General features: G+C 34.0%; 1 protein-coding gene across 1 annotated transcript in view; it reads left to right on the top strand.

Annotated features, from left to right (window-relative positions):
* The window catches only part of Arpc4 (Actin-related protein 2/3 complex, subunit 4), a 42507-nt gene extending 19197 nt beyond the window's left edge, over nt 1–23310 (top strand). The window contains exons 3-5 of the mRNA XM_069838563.1: nt 11584–11791; nt 14850–15020; nt 23000–23310. Of these exons, the coding sequence (XP_069694664.1) occupies nt 11584–11791; nt 14850–15020; nt 23000–23005 (385 nt within the window). The 3' untranslated portion in view covers nt 23006–23310. The remainder of the gene's footprint in view (nt 1–11583; nt 11792–14849; nt 15021–22999) is intronic.
* Nucleotides 23311–23858: the final 548 nt, after the last annotated feature.

Here is a 23858-nt window from a genome sequence, read left to right as displayed (position 1 = left end):
TTGTGTATTTTCAAAACAATATTTAATAAATAATATACGAGAGGTACGAAAGATGCAATTGGATTCCTATGAACAATCAGTGAAAGATACCTAGAGAAGAATAAAGAAATGTATGTAGTATTTGTGGACATAGAGAAGACATTTGACAGAATGGATTGGAATAAACTGATGGCGATCCTAAAGCAAATTGGCGAGGATTGGAAGGAGAGGAGGCTGTTTAGTAACCTTTATATAAAACTAGTAAAAGTCAGGATAGGTGAAGAAATGTTAGAAGGAAGTGAAATAGGGAGAGGAGTACATCAAAGATGCCCTTTATCACCTACCCTGTTCAACATCTACTTGAATTTAGTGAAGAACTGGGAGGAATGATAGTAGGAGGAAAAAGATTAAAGTACATAAGTTTTGCTGATGATATGGTGTTGATAGCAGAAGAGATGATACTAAGGGATATGCTACTGAAGCTAAATGACAGCTGTAAACAGTACTGAAGATAAATGCAAACAAGACAAAGACCATGGTCATAAGAAGAAAAATAAAGAAGGTGAACTTGCGTATTCTAAATGGGGCAGTAGAGCAAGTGGACAACTTCAATTAAGGTATACTATAAGCAGTAACATGAGCTGCTGCCAAGAAGTCAAAAAGAGAATAGCGATGACAAAGGGAGCTTTTACTAGAAAAGGGAGCATCTTCTGAAGACATCTGGAGAAAGAACTAAGGAAGATACTAGTGAAGTGTTTAGTGTGGAGTGTAGCATTGTATGGGGCAGAAACATGAACATTACGACGAAATGAAGAGAAACAACTAGAAGCATTTGAAATGTGGATATGGAGAAGAATGGAGTGTGTGAAATGAACAGACAGAATAATACATGAAGCTGTGTTGGAAAGAGTGGGTGAAGAAAGAATGATGCTGAAACTGATCAGGAAGAGGAAAAGGAATTGGTTGGGTCACTGGTCGAAAAGAAACTATCTTCTGAATGATGAATGGGAGAAGAGTTCGGGGCAGAAGAAGATATCAGGTGATAGACGACATTGAGATATATGGATCATATGTGGAAACTAAGAGGAAGGCAGAAAATAGGAAAAACTGGAGAATGCTGGGTTTGCAGTGAAAGACCTGCCCTTGGGCAGAGCACTATGAATGAATATATTAAAAACAGAAAAGGGTCAAATTGTTCCGTGAGGATAACCTATATCAATATTTACATTTTCACTGAAATGATGATCAATTTTGGTTACCTGTTTTCTTGTGTTTGAGTATGATTCAAATAATTTATGGCATTATGAGCAACATCTCTGACTCCTATATCATATAATTTGGCCAGAAGTAACCTATGGTTAACCATGTCAAAAGCTTTCTTGAACACTTGCATACCAATGCTTATTGTTACACCAATTAATGCCAATGTGGAGGTCACATTCTTGATACTCTTTCTGCCGTAAAACTAGGTAAATTATATATTTTTGTAATCGTTATGACTTAAGAATATTTTATATCAATTTTATTAAATTTATTTTCATTTTGCAATGAATTTTTTCAACAGATACAAAAGAAATAAATCTTCTAAAAATATCCAAATTTATTTACTACATTCAGGTAATGTGATAATGCATAACTATGTACCATACACAAATAATCATGTAAATAGAAACAGTTATTCCGATTTTTACCTCTGGACTTGGATGCTGAACTTCTGCTTTTGAATAGTGGGCCTAAATATTTATATGCAATTGGTAACCAGAAATCTGTTATTTTCTCTTTGTTGTTAAAGGTTAAAATAGTTTATTTATAAAAAGATTAAAAAGTGATGTGATTATTCAAAAGGATAAAGTAGATGTTACTTATGTACATACTTCAGTGTAGGAGTAACAGTGTCCTATTTATTTTTCTGGAAGTCAACTTTGTAACTTTCAAAAGTGTGGCTATTATGTTGAGGTATGTGTGTTGTTTGGATGCTTGATTTGTTATGTTATGAGATGCTTGATGTTATCGCAATGTCTTAATTATGGTTTGATTGTGTTCTGTGGCTATGATGTATGGTACGGAAAGCCGAATGTTTTGTTATAGAGGATGGCTTTTAAGAAGTGTTATGTATGCATGTTATGACTGTTTTTCTGTTTATCTCAAATATTGCCTGGTGTTTGCTTTGCAATCGCAATGTCTAAATTACAGATTGCTTGTGTTTTGTTTACATTGTGTAGGTTACTTTATTTTTCTTTTCCATTTGTCTTTATGGTTACTGAAGTCGAAATTGTGATGGAAAATCTGAAAAATTATGTCTCCAGGTATCGATCAAATTTCAGCAGAATTAATATCAAGAGGGTGGAAGCGGATTATCTAACGAAATTTATAAGCTTGTACTTGCTATTTGGGACAAGGAAATTGTACCAGAACAATGGAAGGAGTCCATAATCTTACCTATCTTTAAGAAGGGAGACAAGACTAACTGTTGTAACTTTGGAGGAATATCACTTTTGCTGATGTCGTACAAAATTTTGTCCAATATTCTTTTGATAAGAATAACTCCATATGTAGATGAAATTATTGGGAATCATCAGTGTGGTTTTAGGCGTAATAGATCAACTATGAATCAGATATTTTTTTATTCAACAGATAATGGAGAAAAAATGGGAGTATAAGGGTACAGTCCATGAGTTATTTATAGATTTCAGAAAGGCCTATGACTCGGTTAAGAGAGAAATTTTATATGATATTATTATTGAATTTGGTATTCCCTAGAAACTAGATCGATTAATTAAAATGTGTCTCAGTGAAATGTACAGCAGAGTCTGTATATGTCAGTTTCTATCAGATGCGTTTCCAATTCACTGTGGGCTAAAGCAAGGAGATGCACTATCACCTTTATTTTTTAACTTTGCTCTAGAGTATGCCATTAGGAAAGTCCAGGATAACAGAGAGGGTTTGGAATTGAACGGGTTACATCAGCTTCTTGTCTATGCAGATGACATGAATATGTTAGGAGAAAATCCACAAACGATTAGGGAAAATACGGGAATTTTACTTGAAGCAAGTAAAGAGATAGGTTTGGAAGTAAATCCCGAAAAGACAATGTATATGATTGTCTCGTGACCAGAATATTGTACAAAATGGAAATATAAAAATTGGTCATTTATCCTTTGAAGAGGTGGAAAAATTCAAATACCTGGGAGCAACAGTAACAAATATAAATGACATTCGGGAGGAAATTAAACACAGAATAAATATAGGAAATGCCTGTTATTATTCGGTTGAGAAGCTTTTATCATCCAGTCTGCTGTCAAAAAATCTGAAAGTTAGAATTTATAAAACAGTTATATTACCAGTTGTTCTTTATGGTTGTGAAACTTGGACTCTCACTTTGAGAGAGGAACACAGGTTAAGGATGTTTGAGAATAAGGTGCTTAGGAAAATATTTGGTGCTAAGAGGGATGAAGTTACAGGAGAATGGAGAAAGTTACACAACACAGAACTACATTGTTTTCTTCACCTGACATAATTAGGAACATAAAATCCAGACTTTGAGATGGGCAGGGCATGTAGCACGTATGGGTGAATCCAGAAATGCATATAGAGCATCAGTTGGGAGGCCGGAGGGAAAAGGACCTCTGGGGAGGCCAGACGTAGATGGGAAGATAATATTAAAATGGAGTTGAGGGAGGTGGGATATGATGATAGAGACTGGATTACTCTTGCTCAGGATAGGGACCAATGGCGGACTTATGTGAGGACGGGAATGAACCTCCGGTTTCCTTAAAAGCCAGTAAGTAAGTGGTATTAGTCTTTATGGTTGCGGTCAATGTATCCCTTTTGTGTAAAACTACACCCTTAGCATTCATTTGTAAAATAGGACTACCCTCCATTGGAGATATAATAATAATAATAATAATAATAATAATAATAATAATAATAATAATAATAATAATAATAAAAAAGTAGACGTTACTTTGTTCTTCTTTTGACTCACTACTTTCTTTCTATTATATTTTGCTCTGTAGGCTGCTGAATAACATTTTCAGTGTGACTACTAGAACTATTAAATAAATGATGTTTCTGAAACGCCATTTCAATATCTGCATTTGTCAAATAGGCCTACTTTCTCTTAGACATATTTACAGTGAAAGAAAGAAAGAAATACAATCTTCTAACTGCAATTGTTATTGAGTGTAACATAGCCCTAGTAAATATGAAAATAACAAATGCAATGCGCACGTGTACTGACAACAAATTACTTTTACTTGACAATTAACTGTCCTGGATACTTGATTTATTGTTATACATTGTGTATAATATGACAACAATAAAAGTCATAAAAGCATAAAACAAATTTCCTTGTAATAAAAGAGACATTTGGCTGCTCATTCAAGGTCAAAAATGTAACATTAATAGAAAGAAATTGTCACTAGACGACAGCTCCTAATGGCCAGTGTAGTTGGTTGTGGATATAGGTCCTATGTTTTATGTTTGTAGTATGTGATTAAAATATTACTTTGTTTCGCGACTCTAATAGCTTCTCCTTCCTCTTCGTTAATCCATTATATTCTTTGCTCTTGAAAGAACAAAGAAACCACAAAACTTTTTCTATGTAGAACTTCCCTACATTACTAAGTAGAGATTTCACGAATTTATCCACAAGTGTTTCTGAGACGAGTTTCTGATGGTTATTGTTCTTAACAGACTTCAATATGTCACACTGGCACAAAATAGATAGAACAACTTTTTTTTTCATAGTTTGAAATGCATATGGATAAACATAGTATATTTGGTGCTGCTACCTACTATTTCAGAGAAAACATTGTTGGAATGGTCTTATGAACAGGTGGAATAAGCAGTCATCAGATGTGTTCAGGCAGGCAGTGAAAAATAACAAATCAAATGCACATGTACCAACAATAATTACTTTTACTCGACAATTAACTGCCACCAAAACTTGATTTTTTGTTACAATGTGTATAATATGACAACAATAAAAATCATAAAAGCATAAAACAAATTTTCCTGTAATAAGATATGAAAAATATTCTTTGGAGTCATTGGTATGCGGCTGTTAAATATAAGAATATTTCTAAGCATTTCTGACCGACATCCAACTCCTGCATAATTTTGCCAGTGACTTGAATAATTGCGTCATCTGTAGAAAAATTATTTCTGATACCATATACTGATGTTTGGACAGAAGTAGGTATATATATATATATATATATATATATATATATATATATATATATAATTCACTAGTCTGTTTTTTTATACATTTTTCTAATGTCTTGGAAAAGCTAGAGAGTGGGACATAGATCTATAATTATTCATGCCTTTTCTTTCCTCTGACTTATGGACTGGTAAAACTGCAGCATTTTTCAGAGTTTCTGGAAAACTCTTAGGGAGAGATGTAAGTTGGACATAAACAAGTGGAATTAATACATGTTTAATGATAATCTTTAGTGTATTGTTTGTAATTTTGTCGATACCCGGTGAAGAATTTTTTTAGGGCTGTAACAATTTTGGAAATTTTTCCTTTGGTTATCAGTGATAGAAACATGGAGGAGGATACGTGCAATAATTTTTCTTGTTGAATGCCGGTTTATTAATGTTCGATGCAATGCTATGCTCTGTATTTGAGAAATATTTATAATAATAATGAAAATCGCACCCAAACAGGCATTTTTTAAAATTATAGCTTAGTTCTGATGTTCAGTGGTATAGTCTTATGTAGAACTCACTCTCTTTACACACACTTCGAAGTGGTAGGTCTCACACTTTCGTCCACGTAGTTCACACACACAGTCTTCTTTCGGGCAGTGTCATCTCTTTTCAGCATACAGTTTACCGTGGAAGCCATGGACTACCAGATGCATCACTGCGTGTCTCATGTCGAAATTAACCTCCCAGCTCCTCCACTATTGCAGCTGTTCCATGGAAAGTTGGGTCGATTTCTTCTCTCTTCATTTTTTGCTCTTGTATCACTATTTCTGCATTCACTGTATTGGGTAGGAGAAGATTTAACCTTAGGTCCTCCAGGAAGAAGGTTTGTATACAAGTCTGCTGGGTGTGTACTTCAACACTGACAGCGCCTTCTTCAGGAATCTTGCTTTTAGACTCTCGATGTGTTTCAACTGTTTCTGTCCAAGGTACTCCCAAAAAAATTGCAGACCATATGTAATGCTTTATGACACCTTTGCTTCAAACAGCTTCATTGCCGTTCTCAGGGATAGTTGTCTGAGGTTTTGTATGTTATTCATACTCCTGATCGCCAATGCCATCCTCTCCTCTATATTTGCACGAAACGATCTCCCTGATGTCTGTAATGTTATTCCCAAATATCGGAAGGCATTCTTTGTGTGGATTCTTCCATTACAGATACATACTTCGTTCCCTGACTGCTCTACTGAATAAGTGCTTGAGATTGATATATTTAGCTTTCATGTTTCTTATAATAATATGTAAGGAATTTCTGTATGTTATTGTAATAATTTATTAGAATTTTATTATTGGATTCTTTTTTAATATTTCTGGCCAAATTATCTCTTATGCAGATTGATTTGATAATACTTCGGTGACCCAGGATTTTATTTTTTTTTTTTTACTTACAAAATACTTTACAGTGAGTTTTATCTGTGCTTACGCCTATATAAGTAGATATTAAATTATTGAATATTTGAAAGCATGATTCAGCATTTTTACATTTAAAGACGGAATCCCAATTTTCTTGTTGCACAGCTTATATAGTGTAGATCAAGAGATGATGCTATTCACATTCCACCATAATATATATATAATTATATATTATATATTATCTCATTTGTGATTAATTTCTAGAATTTAAAAGCGTTTTCAGTAATTAATTACCCACCATACACTGAATGTACTCACTTTCCTTTTATGAACGACTTCCTCAATCTGTAGTTTTGACAACTTATCTCTCGAATGTAGCTAGATAGATAGATTTATTGATATTAGTTCACAAAAGTACAAACTTAATAATTTAAAAATGAGCTATATACAAAAAGTAATATACATAATAAATATACAATTTTCTAACCTACTTAATCTATCGCAAATCCCAGTAATTTATTGGTTCAAACTTGCACTTATGTCTGGTTTTAGTGCAATCGTGATAACCATTAAAACTTTAAAACTTATTTATCTGCTCTTTTTGAAAATTTTCTACCATAAACATTTTTTAAATCAATTTTTCTTTTTACTTTAATCATCTAAGTCTATTCTATAACTTTCATATTCACTTATGCATGTTAACTAATTATTCCGCGTCATGATACCGCATCCAGGTTAGCAGTTGTTGACATAATAATAGTCAGTCTCAAACCTTGCTACATGCTTGTAAACACACTTGACACATTAATTACATAAATCAATATCAATTAAAGATACAACATTCTTTTCCATGCTTACATTTTCGTTTATTTCTGTTCTGCTTTTTATTAAATTTATTGTATGTGTAATCTTATTGAAATTTAAAGTCTTGTATATACAAATTAATTTGATGTTGTCTTTAAAAAAAAAGAAGAATTTTACTTCTAAATACATCTTTCTTGTTCAGATTAATTTTTTTTTTTTATTTTCTGATTATAGGAAAGTATAGTTTTTTTGTTGCCTACCTCTTAGTAAATACTTTTGTTCTGTACTTCTATCATTATTTGTATTTGATTGTTCATAATTTTTTCTGCTAATGTTTCTATATGGCCTTTTACCTCTAATTAACTGATCGTCCTCAACTTCATCTTCCTCGGTAGAATCCTCTAAGCTCATCAGTGTTGATGGTGTGTTACTTCCTCTGGCTTACCTCGAACTACCCAAGGACAGTTGCACTATTTGTACATGATTTTCACTTTCACTGCACTTATTGGATGAACCACAGATGCTTCTCTTTGCAGCAGTCTCTCAGTCTGTGTTACCGCCTCTTGTCTGGTTCCTCAGCTTCTTCCATGCACGGTCTTCTCTCTTCACTCTTGTTTCTTCTTGAGGGATTTGTGAAAGAAGTGTTCTCAGTTTTTCTAAGGTATTCTCGTATATCGTTCGCACTAGTAAGTTCATCAGTTTTAACATTTATCTTATCAGAATCTCTCGAATGTAGCAGTAAAGATGTTTCACTATCCTGGTTATGTTTCGTATCATAGTGCATCTTTTAGAGTCTGAAGTAGGCTATATGTATCTGTCTAGCTGTCTGAAAGAGGCATAATAGAAAGGGAGAAAAAACATAGTGTAAGTCAAACAAAGGGTATGTTAATATAAAAACAGAGAATGACACTCTCAGTCCTTTTGTAATGTGCAAACTGATGTTAAGAGAAGTAAGCAGTTTTTAATCTATGAGTTAACCGGCTATACTCCTAAGCTTATATTTATACTTTTATTACATGTCTCATTTTGCAGAGTTCCTGGAGTTCCCTTCCCCCTCGAGGCAGCTTAATTGCCTAATTGAAGCACTGTGTGCTAAAAGTTGATAAGTCCATTTTCGATGATTTTGAGATTGGCTGTGCAGTGTATTGTTTTACCCATGTGCTACATATGGGGAAAAAGTTGTGTGGCTTAAATGTTGATAATTCTGGTTTCTAGACCGTTTCGGATGAGACATGCATATCAATGTGCGGGCCAGATGTTTGTAAGCCCATGCTTTCCGAGCCATATGTTGACAAGTGCATACTTGACAGCCATGTTTTGTAAGTTTCGCAAAGCAATGTTACTTGTTATTAATGCTAAAGTGTTTTCCATTATATCTGGTGGCTTTAGATCTTCATCAATGGTAAAATAGAATATTCAGGGTTAAAATACTCTGAACTCTGAGTAACAGCCATGTTTTCAGCATTGTGAGTCAGTTGAGTGGTGATTGTATGGACTTAATGCTCGATCGTATTATCTTATTGTTTGTCATTTTCTGTATTGAAGCTCTCACAACACTAACACACGAAAATCGCTTATCCACTGGAAAGAAATAATATCTGTACAGATCGTAGTGTTGCACAACTGTCGAAGAAATGAGGTTTCTGATTGTCAACCCCACCCACGCACCTTGATAGCAACGATTAGTTCGTATATTTTCTGCATAGTTTGTTATTAACGTGTTAGTATAGTTCAATACAACAGCTTCAGTACTGCTGTAAGTATTTCGTGTGTTCTCTGGCGACTTTCTGTAAGTTACTGGTTGGCAGTGATTGCGTTGAAAGAACAGGAACTTTGATCTATCCGTGAAACACCTGGACAGTTATGCAAACTGCAGTATTTAGAATATACAACTAGGGGAATCCAATGAGGGCTAGAGACTGGAGAGGTCTACGGAATTCTCATACAGAACAATAGCAGAGAAGTATACACAAGCCTGCTCGATCTACAGATATGTTTAAATATTAGTATATAATACAGTGTTATGTGGATGTACACAGGTTTAGGTGGACAGTGTTAGTAACTTTTACGGGTAAATGGAGCTACGTTATTATTTATTGTTCGCAACCAGTTTGGTAATGCTAGGTATAGTCATTTCTGTTGAAAAATAGGTGTTGCTAATGAGAATAGTAAAAGGCAGATCCGATCAGTATAGGAGCAACAGAGGGATTACGAATGCCGTTGCAACTGTGTCTCTAAACTGACAGAGGAGAAAGAAGAGCTCTTTTTGAGATACAAATACATCGACAACCACTAGCAGCAAACACAGAATATTAATGGTGCCCAGGTAAGAGAAGCCACATTTCGGTACAATATTCCAGTCAAAGGCAAGGGAGACATTTGCGTATGCAAGAAAGTCTTTCATCTTTTGATTGGCAATAATTTGGGTGCTTGCAACAAAAGACAAAAACTGCAAGTCATTCTGTTACTTATATACTGGGTCATCATACGCCGACCAATAAAATACGCAATGACATCGTCAGAAAGTGTGGAATTATTTGACAAACTATACCAAACGTGAAATTCATTGCAGTAGAAGAAAGAGTCACACTGTTGCATATCTTGTGTTTTATCTAATTACACAGACAGTTCTTGGAACTGAATCCAGAGTGCAAAGCCACTGTCAAATGTTTGTTCTTCCGGAATATATTCCAGAATGAGTTCAACTTGCGTCTGAGTGAGTTGAAGGTGATACTGCGGGCGAAGTGAGTCCAGGGTCCAGCGCTGAAAGTTACCCAGCATTTGCTCATCAGTTGAGGGAAACCCCCAGAAAAATCTCAATCAGGTAATTTTTCCCAACCAGGATTTGAACCTCGGTCCCCTCGTGCACGGTCAGGCATGCAGTGGACACAGGAATGTTACAAACGCCAGTTATGGCGTAATGAACTTGAAAACCAAAAAGCTACCATAGCCGTAAATAGTGAGCATTACAGTGACAAAGGCCGAAATGAAGTTTCTGGCTTGCTTGTTGTTGGTAGACGTCTATAACTCGACCCTATCATATGTCCAATTCCCAAATAGCACGGTTGAGACATCTTTGATCGTGGGACACTTCCAAAAGTTCCAGAGATGATATACACATGTACAGTGCTCAATAAAGTACAAAAATCTAGCATCTTCCTTCATCTAATGCGAAATCTCACCAAGTTGGATACTGCATTCCGTGCAGTAAAGAATGAGAAGCTCCGGGAGATACGACACCACCTATAGCATACAGCCATTTCAGAGATGGTTGCAATCTAAGATACTTCATATGCAGCAGAGGAGGAGCCATATGAGTCATTTTTTCAGGAGTAATATTGTGCAAATATTGCTGGAGAATAAATTATTGTAATAGCATTTTGTGCCTAAAATTCTCATCTACCCCTCTTTCCATGCAAAATGTTGATAAGTCCATAATATTAAAACATTATTTTCTGGGCCCCTATGCATCACGAAATGCATAACTACGTCAAATGATATTGACATATGAAACAATTATGCAGTGAAAAGATAAATTTGCTATATATAAACCGACACTTATTTATGGTGTTCTGTATCTTTCAAATGCTCTCCTAAAAATGTCACTTTTGCACTTACCAACTTTTAGCTCGCACTGCTTCAATTGGAAATATTTGTTAGATATTCTTTTGCATAGGAAGTTTATTATGTGGGTTTGTACTATTCTGATTTTGAATGTAGGCCTACTGCTGTTTTGTAACGTTCCATTTTTATTTATTACACTTTTAATCATATAAAAGTTATGGAGTCGAATAAGTTGTGCTTAGGTTTTCGTTCCCGGACCCAGACAGTTCGACTGTTATGAACTATTTTCACAGAATGGAATATGTTTGACAACATTGTTCAATGGTATATGTATGTTTGTCATTATATGGACTGTTGCAGTTAATTTTATTCTTGCTGTAAGCATGTAATGTTTCTTGTCCAGGTTATGTTGGGTTTATTTAAGCTTGGGTTAGAGCTTTAGTTAGTGCTTAACGATCTTTCCATTGTAAGTTACAAACTATATGAATGCAGATACGTGTTAATGTTTTGCAACATCATTATTTGAATTGCAGGTATGCATAAATGGTTGCATGAAACAGCATGACTGCTGTGCAAACTGTTCTATCAAGTTATTCTTATTCGTTTAAAACATTAAAAATTATTAATGTTATGGGTAAAGTATGACTAAAGAGTAATTTTTTACAGAACTAGTAAAGAGCTCCTTTTGACGCCTGTTGTAATAAGTCGAAATGAAAAGGAGAAGGTGCTTATTGAGACATCAATAAATTCAGTGAGAATCAGTATAGCAGTCAAGCAAGCAGATGAAATTGAACGTATTCTCTGCCACAAATTTATGCGTTTCATGATGATGCGTGCTGAAAATTTCATTGTATTGAGAAGAAAACCTGTTGAGGTAAGTATGATATTTCTAGTTTCCTTCGTTATCTGCAACTTTTTTCACAATATATTGCAAATATCTAAATAAAATAAATTGTGCAGTGTGTGACATGGCACATTCCTATCATGATTTGAAGTAAGATTTCTTTCTCCTTAATGGAACTGTAGTTTTTACATTTGCGGGTTTTAATCATGTTATTGTGATAAATGATTTAAGAAGAGTGGTCTGAAGATAAGGAATATTATATTCTGGAATAACAATCAATAAAAGTGACAAGTAAATTACCTGTATGCATGAAAACTTGTATTAGTTCTGTCTAGTGTCATAGCAGCACCAAATTCAGAAAATTAAGAAAAATTTTGATGGTAGAAAACCTCCCCGGTAATTTATGTGACAGATTGCTACAAGCAACAATCTAATTTTTTATAAATTGTACTCTACATTATATTACAAATTTGGTGGGAAATTAACTTTTATTTCCTACTTTTTTAATGCACACAAATGGATTTGGGTATAAAGCAGCCATTTTTTAAGTTTGATAGGCTCATACCCTGTTACCATGATGCAATTTTCCAGTCAGCTTTTTATATGTTAGCGCTTTGACCTTCTAGAATAATTCTATTGCATTTTCAAGTATGTTTGCCTCTTCTTATCATAAAAATAACTCCAAGTTTAACAATACTCAATTTACCCCATGGGTGGTGAATTTTGAGTATAATGCGTGTTATTGAAGTAAAACATGCCTTAAAGTCCTTATAAAATCGAATTATGCCAACCATAGGTTAGTGTATGTATGTATCCTAGAACAGAATGTGAATGTTAGGTAGGCATTTAAAAATTTTAGACTTAAAAAGATAAAAGAATTGCAGCCAATACTTGAGTTCTTGATAAGATTTTTTAAATTTAAAATATTTCTCATTAAAATCAGGTAAAGAAAACACTTCACCAATCCATAATTTGTATATGTGGCATGAACTGGAACAGAAACTAGGTTATTTACAAATTAACCTATAGTTATACCCAAATTATTCAATATTTGTAAATTGTAATTTACTAACAAACTACTAATCATATATTACTACATTTATTAAAAACATGTTTCAAATATGTGTAATATACAGTGAGGGACAGATATGTTGAGCAGCTCAAGTATTTTCTAAGTCAAAGAATGTGACACTGCGCATGCTCCGGGCCAAAAGCCTGGTTCATACCATGAAGAGAGATTCGTGTCTCTTTCCTGTCTAAATATTACGTATCGGTGCTGAGGTGACATTAAAACATGGCGGGGGTTTACTATTTAAAATACGTATACAAATATACAGACGTAAAATGCTGTCCTTTTTTTTTATTTAGAAAAAAGAAACCTGAAATATACAGAAGAACTAGGAGCATTCCCTGTAATATGAAATTATCTAATACTTGAAGGAAAGTGAAGTGGTCGAGTGGATAAAGCATTTGTGTCTAGAGTACAGGATCGATGGTTCAAATCCCGACATGATCAATTATGTTTTATACTTATTTTTAAACATGTAAAAAATATACACTTTTTCATATGGCTTCATATTAATTTCAGTTCGTAAATATTATGGTCTATTAATATTATTTACAGCATTTATCTTTCCACTATACTTCACTTTAATTCTATACATCAATTAACTCATTCCAAAAACGTAATAATCATTCATATTGTACTATAAGCATGTGGAATGCGATGATTTTAATTAATGCTTCAAGAAAACAGTCGTTAAATAAATTTAAACATTTAATGTTACATTTTTCTGAGGGTCTATATTTTATTTCCATACCCATCGACAGTTAGTAGCCAGTAGCTCAGTGGTAAAGCTCTAGTGACCTAAGTCGGGGTCTCAAGAGCCGATTCTGTGTTGGAACTAAAGACAGTGTCTGGTTTTCCACTCTCTACAAAGATGTAAATAGGAATCAGGTCTTCTCATGCATGAGCAAGCTGTTATTTTTTCAGACAAAGACATAGTCTCAATCATGAGCAATGGTTCTGTTCTTGTATATCGCCGAGTCGGGCAATGATATGATTCTCGCTTCATGGCTACTCTTACCAGGAGTTGTCGCGTGAGTGTTGCATGTTGGGGCTGAATGACATGTACAGGAGCAAAAACATTAGAACGCGTCCACTGCAATCTTGACTCGATGGGTTATGAACATTGCATGCAAAAGTCTTGTTACCTGGAGCCCAATTAATTTTTCCCGAAGGACACATTCTTTTCCAGCAGGATAATCACCTGGTTCATACACCACCACCAACGGACTGTTGCAACTCCATCTTGAAACTTGCTTCCGGTCTTCCTGTATTTCTTCTTTCGTGTGAAATTTACAGTACTTTGGAAATGTCTTCTATTTGCTATTGCCATCCATTCTATTAAATGTCCTGTCCATATATTTTGCTACTCCTTCGTGGTTGTTAAAATGTATGCTATTTATGATGGATCTTATACACATGATTTCGTTCAATTCTTTTACATCCTGTTATTGGTGTTGAAAATCTCATTTCATTTGTTTTTATTCTCTTTTGTCTCATTCTTTAAACTTTCATTATTCCGAACTATTGCTGAAACTTTGAAATTGTTATTCTTACCTTTATTTGTGATTCTCGTCTTATTGTGCCACAGAGCTTATCTTGTTTATTTTATTCATTAGTTTTAGAATTTTCGTCCTACTTATTTGAAAACCGAGATAATTAATATGTTGAACTTGTTTTGGTATTTGATCTTCTCTTGTTATCTCATCTCTTATTGGTTCATAGCTTTAAATGCCAGATCTTCTGTTTTCTCGTATAAAATATTCCATATTCTCTGATTTAAATGTAATGCTACTACAATGAAAGAGTAATGGAACATATGATGACGCAGAATATCTGCATGGAAATATATGTACTTCGGTACATTAAAATAATATGTAATGCTACTAGTTTAGAATAAAAAATAAGTACTTTTTCTTTATATAACTGATATATTTTCAGTTTGTCTCAATATTGTATTGCATAGTTAACATTACAGGTTTTGTAATGTGGATCGTGAAGTTACTTTGTTTTTATTTGCAGGGTTATGACATCAGCTTTCTAATAACCAATTTTCATACAGAGCAAATGTATAAGCATAAATTAGTTGACTTTGTAATTCATTTTATGGAAGAAATTGATAAGGAAATCAGTGAAATGAAACTAGCAGCAAATGCACGGGCAAGAATTTGTTCAGAAGAATTTCTAAAAAGGGTGAGTGAGTAGTTGTTTGTTTCTTATATTAATGTTTTGTTTTACATGATGCCTAACATGGAGAGGAAAAAGAATGAAGAAATCTGGTAGATTGTGAAAAAATATTGGTTTGAATCTGTGAACACTTGCATATCTGTTGTATTTTTCATTTTTTCCACTGTTATTTCTTACCAATAAAATATTAACGCATTTTGTACACACATACATGCTGATCTGCGAATTAAATTGTATTTTATCATTTTTTAAATTTTATGACACACGAGAGAAGTGTAGTGTTGCTGTAAGAAATGCACACAGAAATGTACTTTTCAGGATTTTTTTTTTCAGTACGTATGCTGTCAGTTGAAACTCATTTATTTTCCTAACCGTTGAATACTTTTTTAGTCTTCAATACTCAAAGAGTCAATATGCATATGAAATAATGTGTTTACTGGAAGTATAACAATAATGTACATTGCACATTGATCTCTTTGGAATGCTGATAATCTGATAACAATGACCGAAAAAAGTTGTTTTCAGTTTTCGAAGTTAGTTAATTATACATACAAGTTTATTCACTAAAATAAAGTGCACTGTAATAAAATATAAAACTGCAAGACAGTACTATACTGTCACGTCGCCAATTACATAAATCGTTTATTGTTGTCAATCTTTCACTAAAATCAAGTAGACTTACACTGTAATACAAAATATAAAACTGCAAGACAAAATTATATTATCAGCACTTAAATAAATATAAACCATTCATTCATTTGTACATAATATTGTGACTTTCATTGATAACACACCTGACAGTAATCATTATTACACACAACACAGCAACAATGACAATTCATGACGTACAGAATTAAATAGAACAACAATGTAATTCTAATTGCAATTAATGTCTGCAATTCACAATGTGCAGAACGAATTTGTTAGCTCTCAGTTCAAAGTTTGCTTGTCTTGGCTAGTTCATCCGGCTCACCATTTTAAGTTCACTGCACATCGAACCCAGATCTCCCGAACTGCATCGCACTCGTCTGGTGTACACTGTCACAGACATGGACTCGCTCACTCACCTCTCGATGACTCATTCCGTACTGCCCTACCACTCCTGCCGGTATTCTTCACAATATTTTCCCATTTTTTCCATCGGTGAAACCATACTTCTGTTGCTACAAAATCATCTTTTCCGATTTTCTTAGCAAGTTCCTTTGCTTTTTGACACATGAGAGGTCCATCAACACGAGCATCTTGTTCACTAACATTGGTAACCCATAGTTTTAAAGCTGACTCCACCTGACTGTCTTTCCTACCATGCTTCCACTTACATTTTGTTTCCATTTTCCTTTGCCATTCTTAGGATACTGTCTCAGGCTTTTTTTTACAGCTTGCACAAAAAGAGCTGTGAAATTTATAACTAACTGCTGCATTTCGTTGACTAATTTTCGGTAATTTGTCATAACTTTCAATAATGAAAGTTTATCTTTAATGTTCAAGTCTTCATGTTTATTTTCCATTTTCTATAGTTTCACTGCACTAATATGACCAGTAATCTAAAACTGAAGCTATACTGTTAATATGTTTGGTTTTAAAGTTGTTAGCACACAATTTGAAAAAGTGAAAGTTACAATAGCTCCTATCAAGTTTTTTAGAATGTAAGTGGAATGAGGCAAATGCGACTGCATTGTGTTTCAATCACCTCTATACCCATTCTTTCTTGAAAACTTGTGCAGCACAGACTGCATTTTATTGCTTGAGAGGGAAAACCATCCCTTTAACTGATAGATCGTAACAGTGACCAGAGACACGTCTTACAATACAGTATTTCCAATGCGTATTCGGGGAGTAAATTCATAAATCAGCAAAAAGTGATAACATAAACCGAATTATTGATTATATTAAATAACATTTTTGCAATGTTTTATTATCTCTTCGTACCAGATATAATAAAAGTGATAACAATAAGCAGTGTGCACTGTATTCGAAACTGTAGGCAAAATAAAAATCTGCTATGCAATATGCAGATTTTATGTTGTTTGTTATAGAGGAAACAGAAAGTGGCATAAATGTCGGAGGTTCTCCTCAAATACGTTTTTAGTAGTAAACAAATGATTTATTAAATATTTGCTTGGAAGTGAGTGTATGCTGACTTTATGTACAAATACTGTAAGTACCTGGATATTGTGCAGTACATGAAAATAAAGTTACAGAGGTGGCACCACTGACTTCTATATAACTGAAGAGAAATGGCGTCATAAACATCATGCTTATTTTTTCTTTATACTCTGCTATTGGTGCATCCTTCAAATACCTGCTGGCTTTAAATATTTGAATAAAAACCATTTTCCTCATTGGTACGCTATTTATATAGAACAGAGTCACACAATAGACAATACCAACTAACAATCCTGAATATTGTTAATCTTGTATTGGTTACTAAATTCTTTCTGCACTTTACTGTCGTGCTTACTGGAGAAAGGCGTCATATAACTGTACTTGTACAGGAGGCTTTGCTGCCCAGAAGATACCAAAAAGAGAGGATATACAGCTCCCAGCGATACGAGATTCAAAGACCATCATCAGCTGAGAAATCTGCCCTCGCCCTAGGCATCCCCGACATCTTTCATCAGTCAATAGTTATTAGCTTTGTGAGCATTACACAGAAAAAGTTTTTTTCTGACTGGGCACTTTCATCATATTACCAAGCCTCATGTGTCACCTTGTTCTGCAAAACATTATGAAATAAGTGAAATTGTAGGGTGACATGGAGTGTTTTGATGGAATGGAATTTCTGAAATTGAGAGAAATGGAGGAATTCAGGGAACATCATAATTGTCTGATGTCCACTACCATTGCGTCATTGTTAGTAACTGAAGACAGGTTTGCAACTTCAGCTGCCATAAATGCTGAGTCTAGTATGTTTTTGTTTCATGTATACCTTCTAAGCGCGCATATTTTCTCCTCAATTTGCAGAATGCAGCAAAACAATTATTTCACTATCTGACCATAATCAAGATACTATTGCAGCAATAGACATTTTTACTCATGAACACTTGTGTGTGAAATAGGCTGCTGAAGCAATGTTTACAGCTACTTGTTTACTAGTGGAAATTTATCTCTACTGAACTTTTTCATGCATAACCTTTTAATGTAATTTATCATGACTACCTGATCAGGCGATTCAATTTGTTGTGCACATCACCAACTCAGAGTTGCTTTGAGAACTGTTGAGGTGTGAAAGACCAATTCAATCATTCTTGTCTATAGAAGAGGGATGCGTAAATTATTATTGTACACTCTTTGACTCCACATTACACTATACAAACGCACCCCTATAGGAAAAACAAACAAAAAGCGCCAAGACCAGCACCAACCAGTTCTGAAGATGTCCCATAACAGGCTGAAACTAGTTAATCAGGTACTGTAATATTTAACACGCAAAAAATATATAATACATATTCCGAAGTAAATTATTGGTTAAATATTTGCAATATAATTGTAAAATGAGGAAATGGGTGGCATGAATAAAAAGTTAGCAAATGCTGTTACTGCTAGTTTTTAAGTACAGTCCCTGGCCAAATTATTAGACGCACCTTCATTTTTCGTAATTCATTCATCTCAGAAAACGAATTTTAATAATATTCATCTACCATTGTTATTGTTAAGGAACACTTGTAGCAGCTGTTGTGCACAACAATTAATTAATTTCATGCTTACAATAATATGTATATTATGTTACAAAATAAAGGTGCGTCTAATAATTTGGCCAGGGACTGTAAATACCTGCATTGAAGTGATAAAAACATTTCAGTATGTACTGCAGCTTTAAGAAAGCAGTGGTATAATTAGTACACATCACTTGAGCATGCACAGCATGTTATAACTGGAACTTTGAAAATTCAGGTGTCCCAAATTTTGTTTCTGTTTTTGTTCTTACTGAGTTTCATCAGTACTTACTTAAAAGCATGTATTTATTATTTACGACAAGTAAAGGGTGCGTCAGAAAGAACGGATGGATTTTAAACTATCGATACGCAACGAGGAGAGAGATATAGTGAGGGGAACCACGACTGTTGGGTCAGCCAGAGAATGCAGTTTCAGTTGAGAATATGGTGTTGGTCTGACGTACAACGTGCTTTCATCGTAGAGACATTTTTGAAAAATGAAGAGTCTGTGATCGCCACTCAGGACTCATTTCGACATCGGATGTCACGCTAGGATTCCAACTCGGAATACAATTTTGCGGTGGGTGGCTTCATTTCGTATCACAGGTTCAACATTAAAGAAGAAATCACCTGAACAAACACGGCGTGAACAGCAAATGTGGAGACAGACACTATGTTGACCGGCCACCTCAAAGATCAGCCCGCATACATGCTATTGCACTGAGATTGCCCGAGGCTACGGTAAGATCTCGCGCCCTGCGACTTCTTTCTTTGGGACCATTTGAAGGCGTAAGTTTGTAAACATCGATTACATACACTGGACGAACTGAAGACTGCGATTCGTGAAGAAATCGTGGCAATTGCACCAGCTATGACTGTGAAAGTGATGGCGAACGAAAACGCCTCGATGCCTGTATTGAAAGCCAAGGACATCATATGGATGATGTTGTCCATAAATAAACTGCATGTGTGGTGAATATGTTGATAACAATAAATTTTTGATTTGATGAATCCTTACAATTTTCTTGCCATGTGAAATCCATCCGTTCTTTCTGACGCATCCTGTACTAGTGAAATTTTCAAGTACAGTACAGATCATACTCAAATTTTGCAGTAATTGCATTACCTTATCAATGAGAGTAAGGAAGCATAAAGAGTACAGAAAATGAATTGAGACTCGAGAAGTTTACCACACTTGTAGAACTTTAACTAACAAACAGAAGATGGAAATTGGGGACATTATAACTTTTCTTGTGGCTTGTTCTGTTGGCGTTATTGGGCTGCACTCGTATCAAAATAGTGAAGCTCTCTAAACATTGAGACGAAAGTTGAAAACAAGCACGCCAAAACAAAATGTCCCTGCAATCTTACTGAAGTCAACACGTCCTGTAGATTTTTAAGCATGCCAAACACAATACCCCTGCAATCTTACTGAAGTCAGCTTATAACCTGTACCCCTGCAATCATACTGAAATCAGTACATCCTGTAGATTTTTAAGCATGTCAAAAAACACTGCCCCTGCAGTCTTACTGAAGTCACCATATCCTGTAGATTTTTTCTGGTAGCCTTTCTATTAGTTTTTTCTTAACCTCATTTTTCACACTTTTGCAGTCATTGTGTGTTGCGATTAGTTATATTTAATTCTCTTATGGTAGACAAACATTTTCGCTCATATAAGAAGCATCATCAGGTCTTCACTTTAGGTAGCACTTACATTAGTGACAGTTACATGAACAAGTTAAAATATCAAATGTTAAATACATATGAAAGATTACAAAAATAAAATAGTGTTTTTTTTTTAATTTGATTTATTGTATTCCTTAGATCTTAGCATTGAAGCTTTAAGATATGGAACAAGTCAAAATTTTACAAGATTACAATTTTTTTGACTTCATCATTCATTCATTCATTCATTCATTATCTAGTGCAGAGACATTCATTGCTGTCTGCTAGCTGGTCTGTAATTTCAAGATTTTGCAATTGGCGTCGAGAACGACCTGATGAAATTGCTGACAGGGAAGAGGAGATTTCAAATTTGGTCGAGAAAAATCCGGGCTGAAACAATCATTTACAGCTCACTTCGAATCTTGGGAATCTTGGGCATTGCAACGTAGGCAGTGAGTTTAAAGTTTCGATGCAGTTATTTAATTAGCCGTGCACTTAATCTCAAAACATATAATAGATACCGGTATTCTGTGTAGAGTTACGGTATATTGCTTCCACCCTGTATACAGAGAGCAAGGTGCTGGTGCGAGGAATTACCTGCTTCCTTTGGGTTATGGTACAAGTTTTGTTGGAGAAATTACAGCCATAAATGAAAGTCTTAAAATCTTTTATATTATATCACCAAATTTCGAAATGCAGTCATGCTGCCAGATTCTAACTCCTACCCTTCTTCTCTTTCAATTAGTAATAATTTTCCAATGCATTTCATCTCATTGTGTAATTCTGGGAAATGAAAATGCTGATCTATATTTTATTCTGTAAAGTGACTCAATAAATTAATATACAAAGATATTAATAATTAAAATTTGATACCCAAGTCACAAGAAAAGAAATTGAACATTTTGTATCAAAATTCATATGTGGTTTCTGATTTACCACGGAAACCTTCTGTAACAGCATTCCGGTTGATCACAGGACATGGTTGTCTGGCTAAGCATTTGCATAGAATTGGAATATATCAATCTCCAAAATGTCCATTATGTGACTTAAAGAAGAAATAGATTTAAAATATGTTAAAATCTGTACATCAGTAGCTCACCTTGAAAATATCAATGAAAAATATTGGAGTGCGACAGAACAAATGGCTTTGTTGCCAATCGTCCTGGATTAGATAACAACAACAACATTTTTGTTCCTGCCTATGTTATAAGAAATTTTTAATTCTCTGTAAATTTAATTTTGTTGTTAATTCTTGTGATAGAAGGATTTGAGAGGTTCATAAAATACCATTAACTAAAATTGTCTTTTGTCCAGTGTAGAGGTTTTACAAATTTTGAATTATGTTACTTATTTACAATAAATTATTTTGTTTTCATAGTGAATAAGAATAAAGTAATATCTGTGCTCTTTTGCCTGAATGTTTGTTTATATATTTCCATTCTAAATTTGGAATGTTTACAATATTCATAGGATTTTTTTATTTGCTACAGAACTTGCTAAGGGATTACACTTACTCAGTGATATGAATGTTCAGATTTACATATATGACTTTTAGTTATTCTGTTAAATTATTTTTCATCCTATGAATTCCCTTTTCTCAGAAAGATTAATACTTGTTTCTGGAATTCGTGTTCAAGGTAAGTGAGCTTATCATTTTGCTGTCTTTAAGTTCTCGTATTTTGTGCCAAGATATTAATGGGGTTTCGTGAAATTGTGGGCCCACAAAAGAGGTGCAACAGTAGTCAAATGTAATACAAGTCTTCTGGAAAAATTAAAATAAGAGACTGGAGACTTGTTATATCGATATGTGTATGACTTGAGGAATGTCTGGACGTACTATTTGCTGAGACCAGACGTCTGATCTCCTTTCTGTTATACTTTTTCTTTTTCTGCTCTTTTCCCCCTCCCTCTTTCCTTTCTTCCTTAACTTCTCTTCTTTTACACTTCTTGTATTCCTGCTCTCACTGCTTCTGTATTTTCTTTTTCCTTTGTTTCTATTTTGTTCCTTTCTCCTTCTTATCTCTTTCTACATCTCCCTCTGTATTAATTTAACATTCATCATCTTTCACTTTTTTTAACTATATCTTCCTTTACTCTTTGAACTATGTGTTTTTATTGAATCACATTAAACAAGTTTTGAACTGAAGTGAAACTCTGTAAGCAAATACGTATTAGTTAATGTTTGGCTGTGAGTTATGTAAACTAGCACAAAATGGCTGGTTTCTTAAAGGCAATGCAAATTATTTCCCTGGTTTTTTTTATATAAGAAATAGTGATAAATAATGTAAAATAGGTCGTATGACATTACAATTGTTTCCCTCCCAAATAATTTTTTTTTTAAATACAGAAGTTGTTGGCATTTAATACACTTTTACATGTTAATATGCTAGAATCAAAATTACAACCACCAAACATGGAAAAAACTCCGACTTTTGTCAGCTGCAGTGGCTGCTTACTTTTGTAGGTGTTGCGGAATGGTTGTGAATTTGTGGACAGAAATGGTTTGAAGGAAGTTGATTGTGGCTGTTAATTTGATATAATAGCGTTTAAGTAGTTATTACATAAATTACGTAATGGGAAAATTTGTTTCTTTTTTTATTTCAATTTTCTTCATAATATAAATATGTGTACGTGCTGTATCTGTTATGATTTTCTCTTTCCAGTTCTAGTCGTGTGACTGAGGAATGGTGTGACGTCCCGTGCACTCATTGAAGAGCCTTAATGATCACAGAAGAGAAGCTATGTAAGAATGCTGTCTTCACGTTCAGAGTAATAATGTATTGAAGAAATTTAAGTTTATAATATTGTTCTTGTTAAAATTTTAAGATGTAAATTTTAATTCTTAACCGGTTATATTCTGTTAATACTAACCTGTACCATTCTCAGGTATATAAATGTGTGGAATTCTGTGTCCAAATGAAAGTTTTTATTTTGTACATCTGAAGAAAAGAAATTAAAGGGATATTTGAATTAATTAATCATTTATTTCGAAACGTGTTTACAAAAGAGAAACCACTGAAATTTTTGTTATTAATTACAGTAATTTTACAGTTATTATACTTAACAATCAGAATTGACATTTATGATGAATATTTTCAGCAATTTTCAGTTTTCTTGGATATATTGAAATCAAAATTATTAAAAACGACATATTTAAACTTTGCTTTACTTTATGTTAATTTTGTGAACAGATTAAAAAGAATATGATTTATTGAAATTTTATTAGGCCCCAATTACTAATATTTGAAAGAAAGAACAGTAATTGTTAATGTAACTAACTCATAAAATATGTAAATGGATATGATATTGCAGCAGGGACTCGTTACTTGTAGGACTGTTATGTGCCTAATGTAAGACCTAAAGGACTTGAAGTTTTATATTATAAGCTGTTCATTGGATTTCCAGACAGCTTGATAGTGTCCATTGTGTTTGGTTGGTACAGCTCAATTCAACGATTTTGGCCCTTGTCCTTGCTAGTGAGTGAGCTGTGTTGCGTCTAATTACAAACATAGGAGGGGAAGA

This window comes from Periplaneta americana, chromosome 10, assembly GCF_040183065.1.
Source record: "Periplaneta americana isolate PAMFEO1 chromosome 10, P.americana_PAMFEO1_priV1, whole genome shotgun sequence".
Lineage (NCBI taxonomy): Eukaryota > Metazoa > Arthropoda > Insecta > Blattodea > Blattidae > Periplaneta > Periplaneta americana.
Note: the sequence above shows the minus strand (reverse complement) of the source record. Positions and strands in the feature narration are given on the sequence as shown.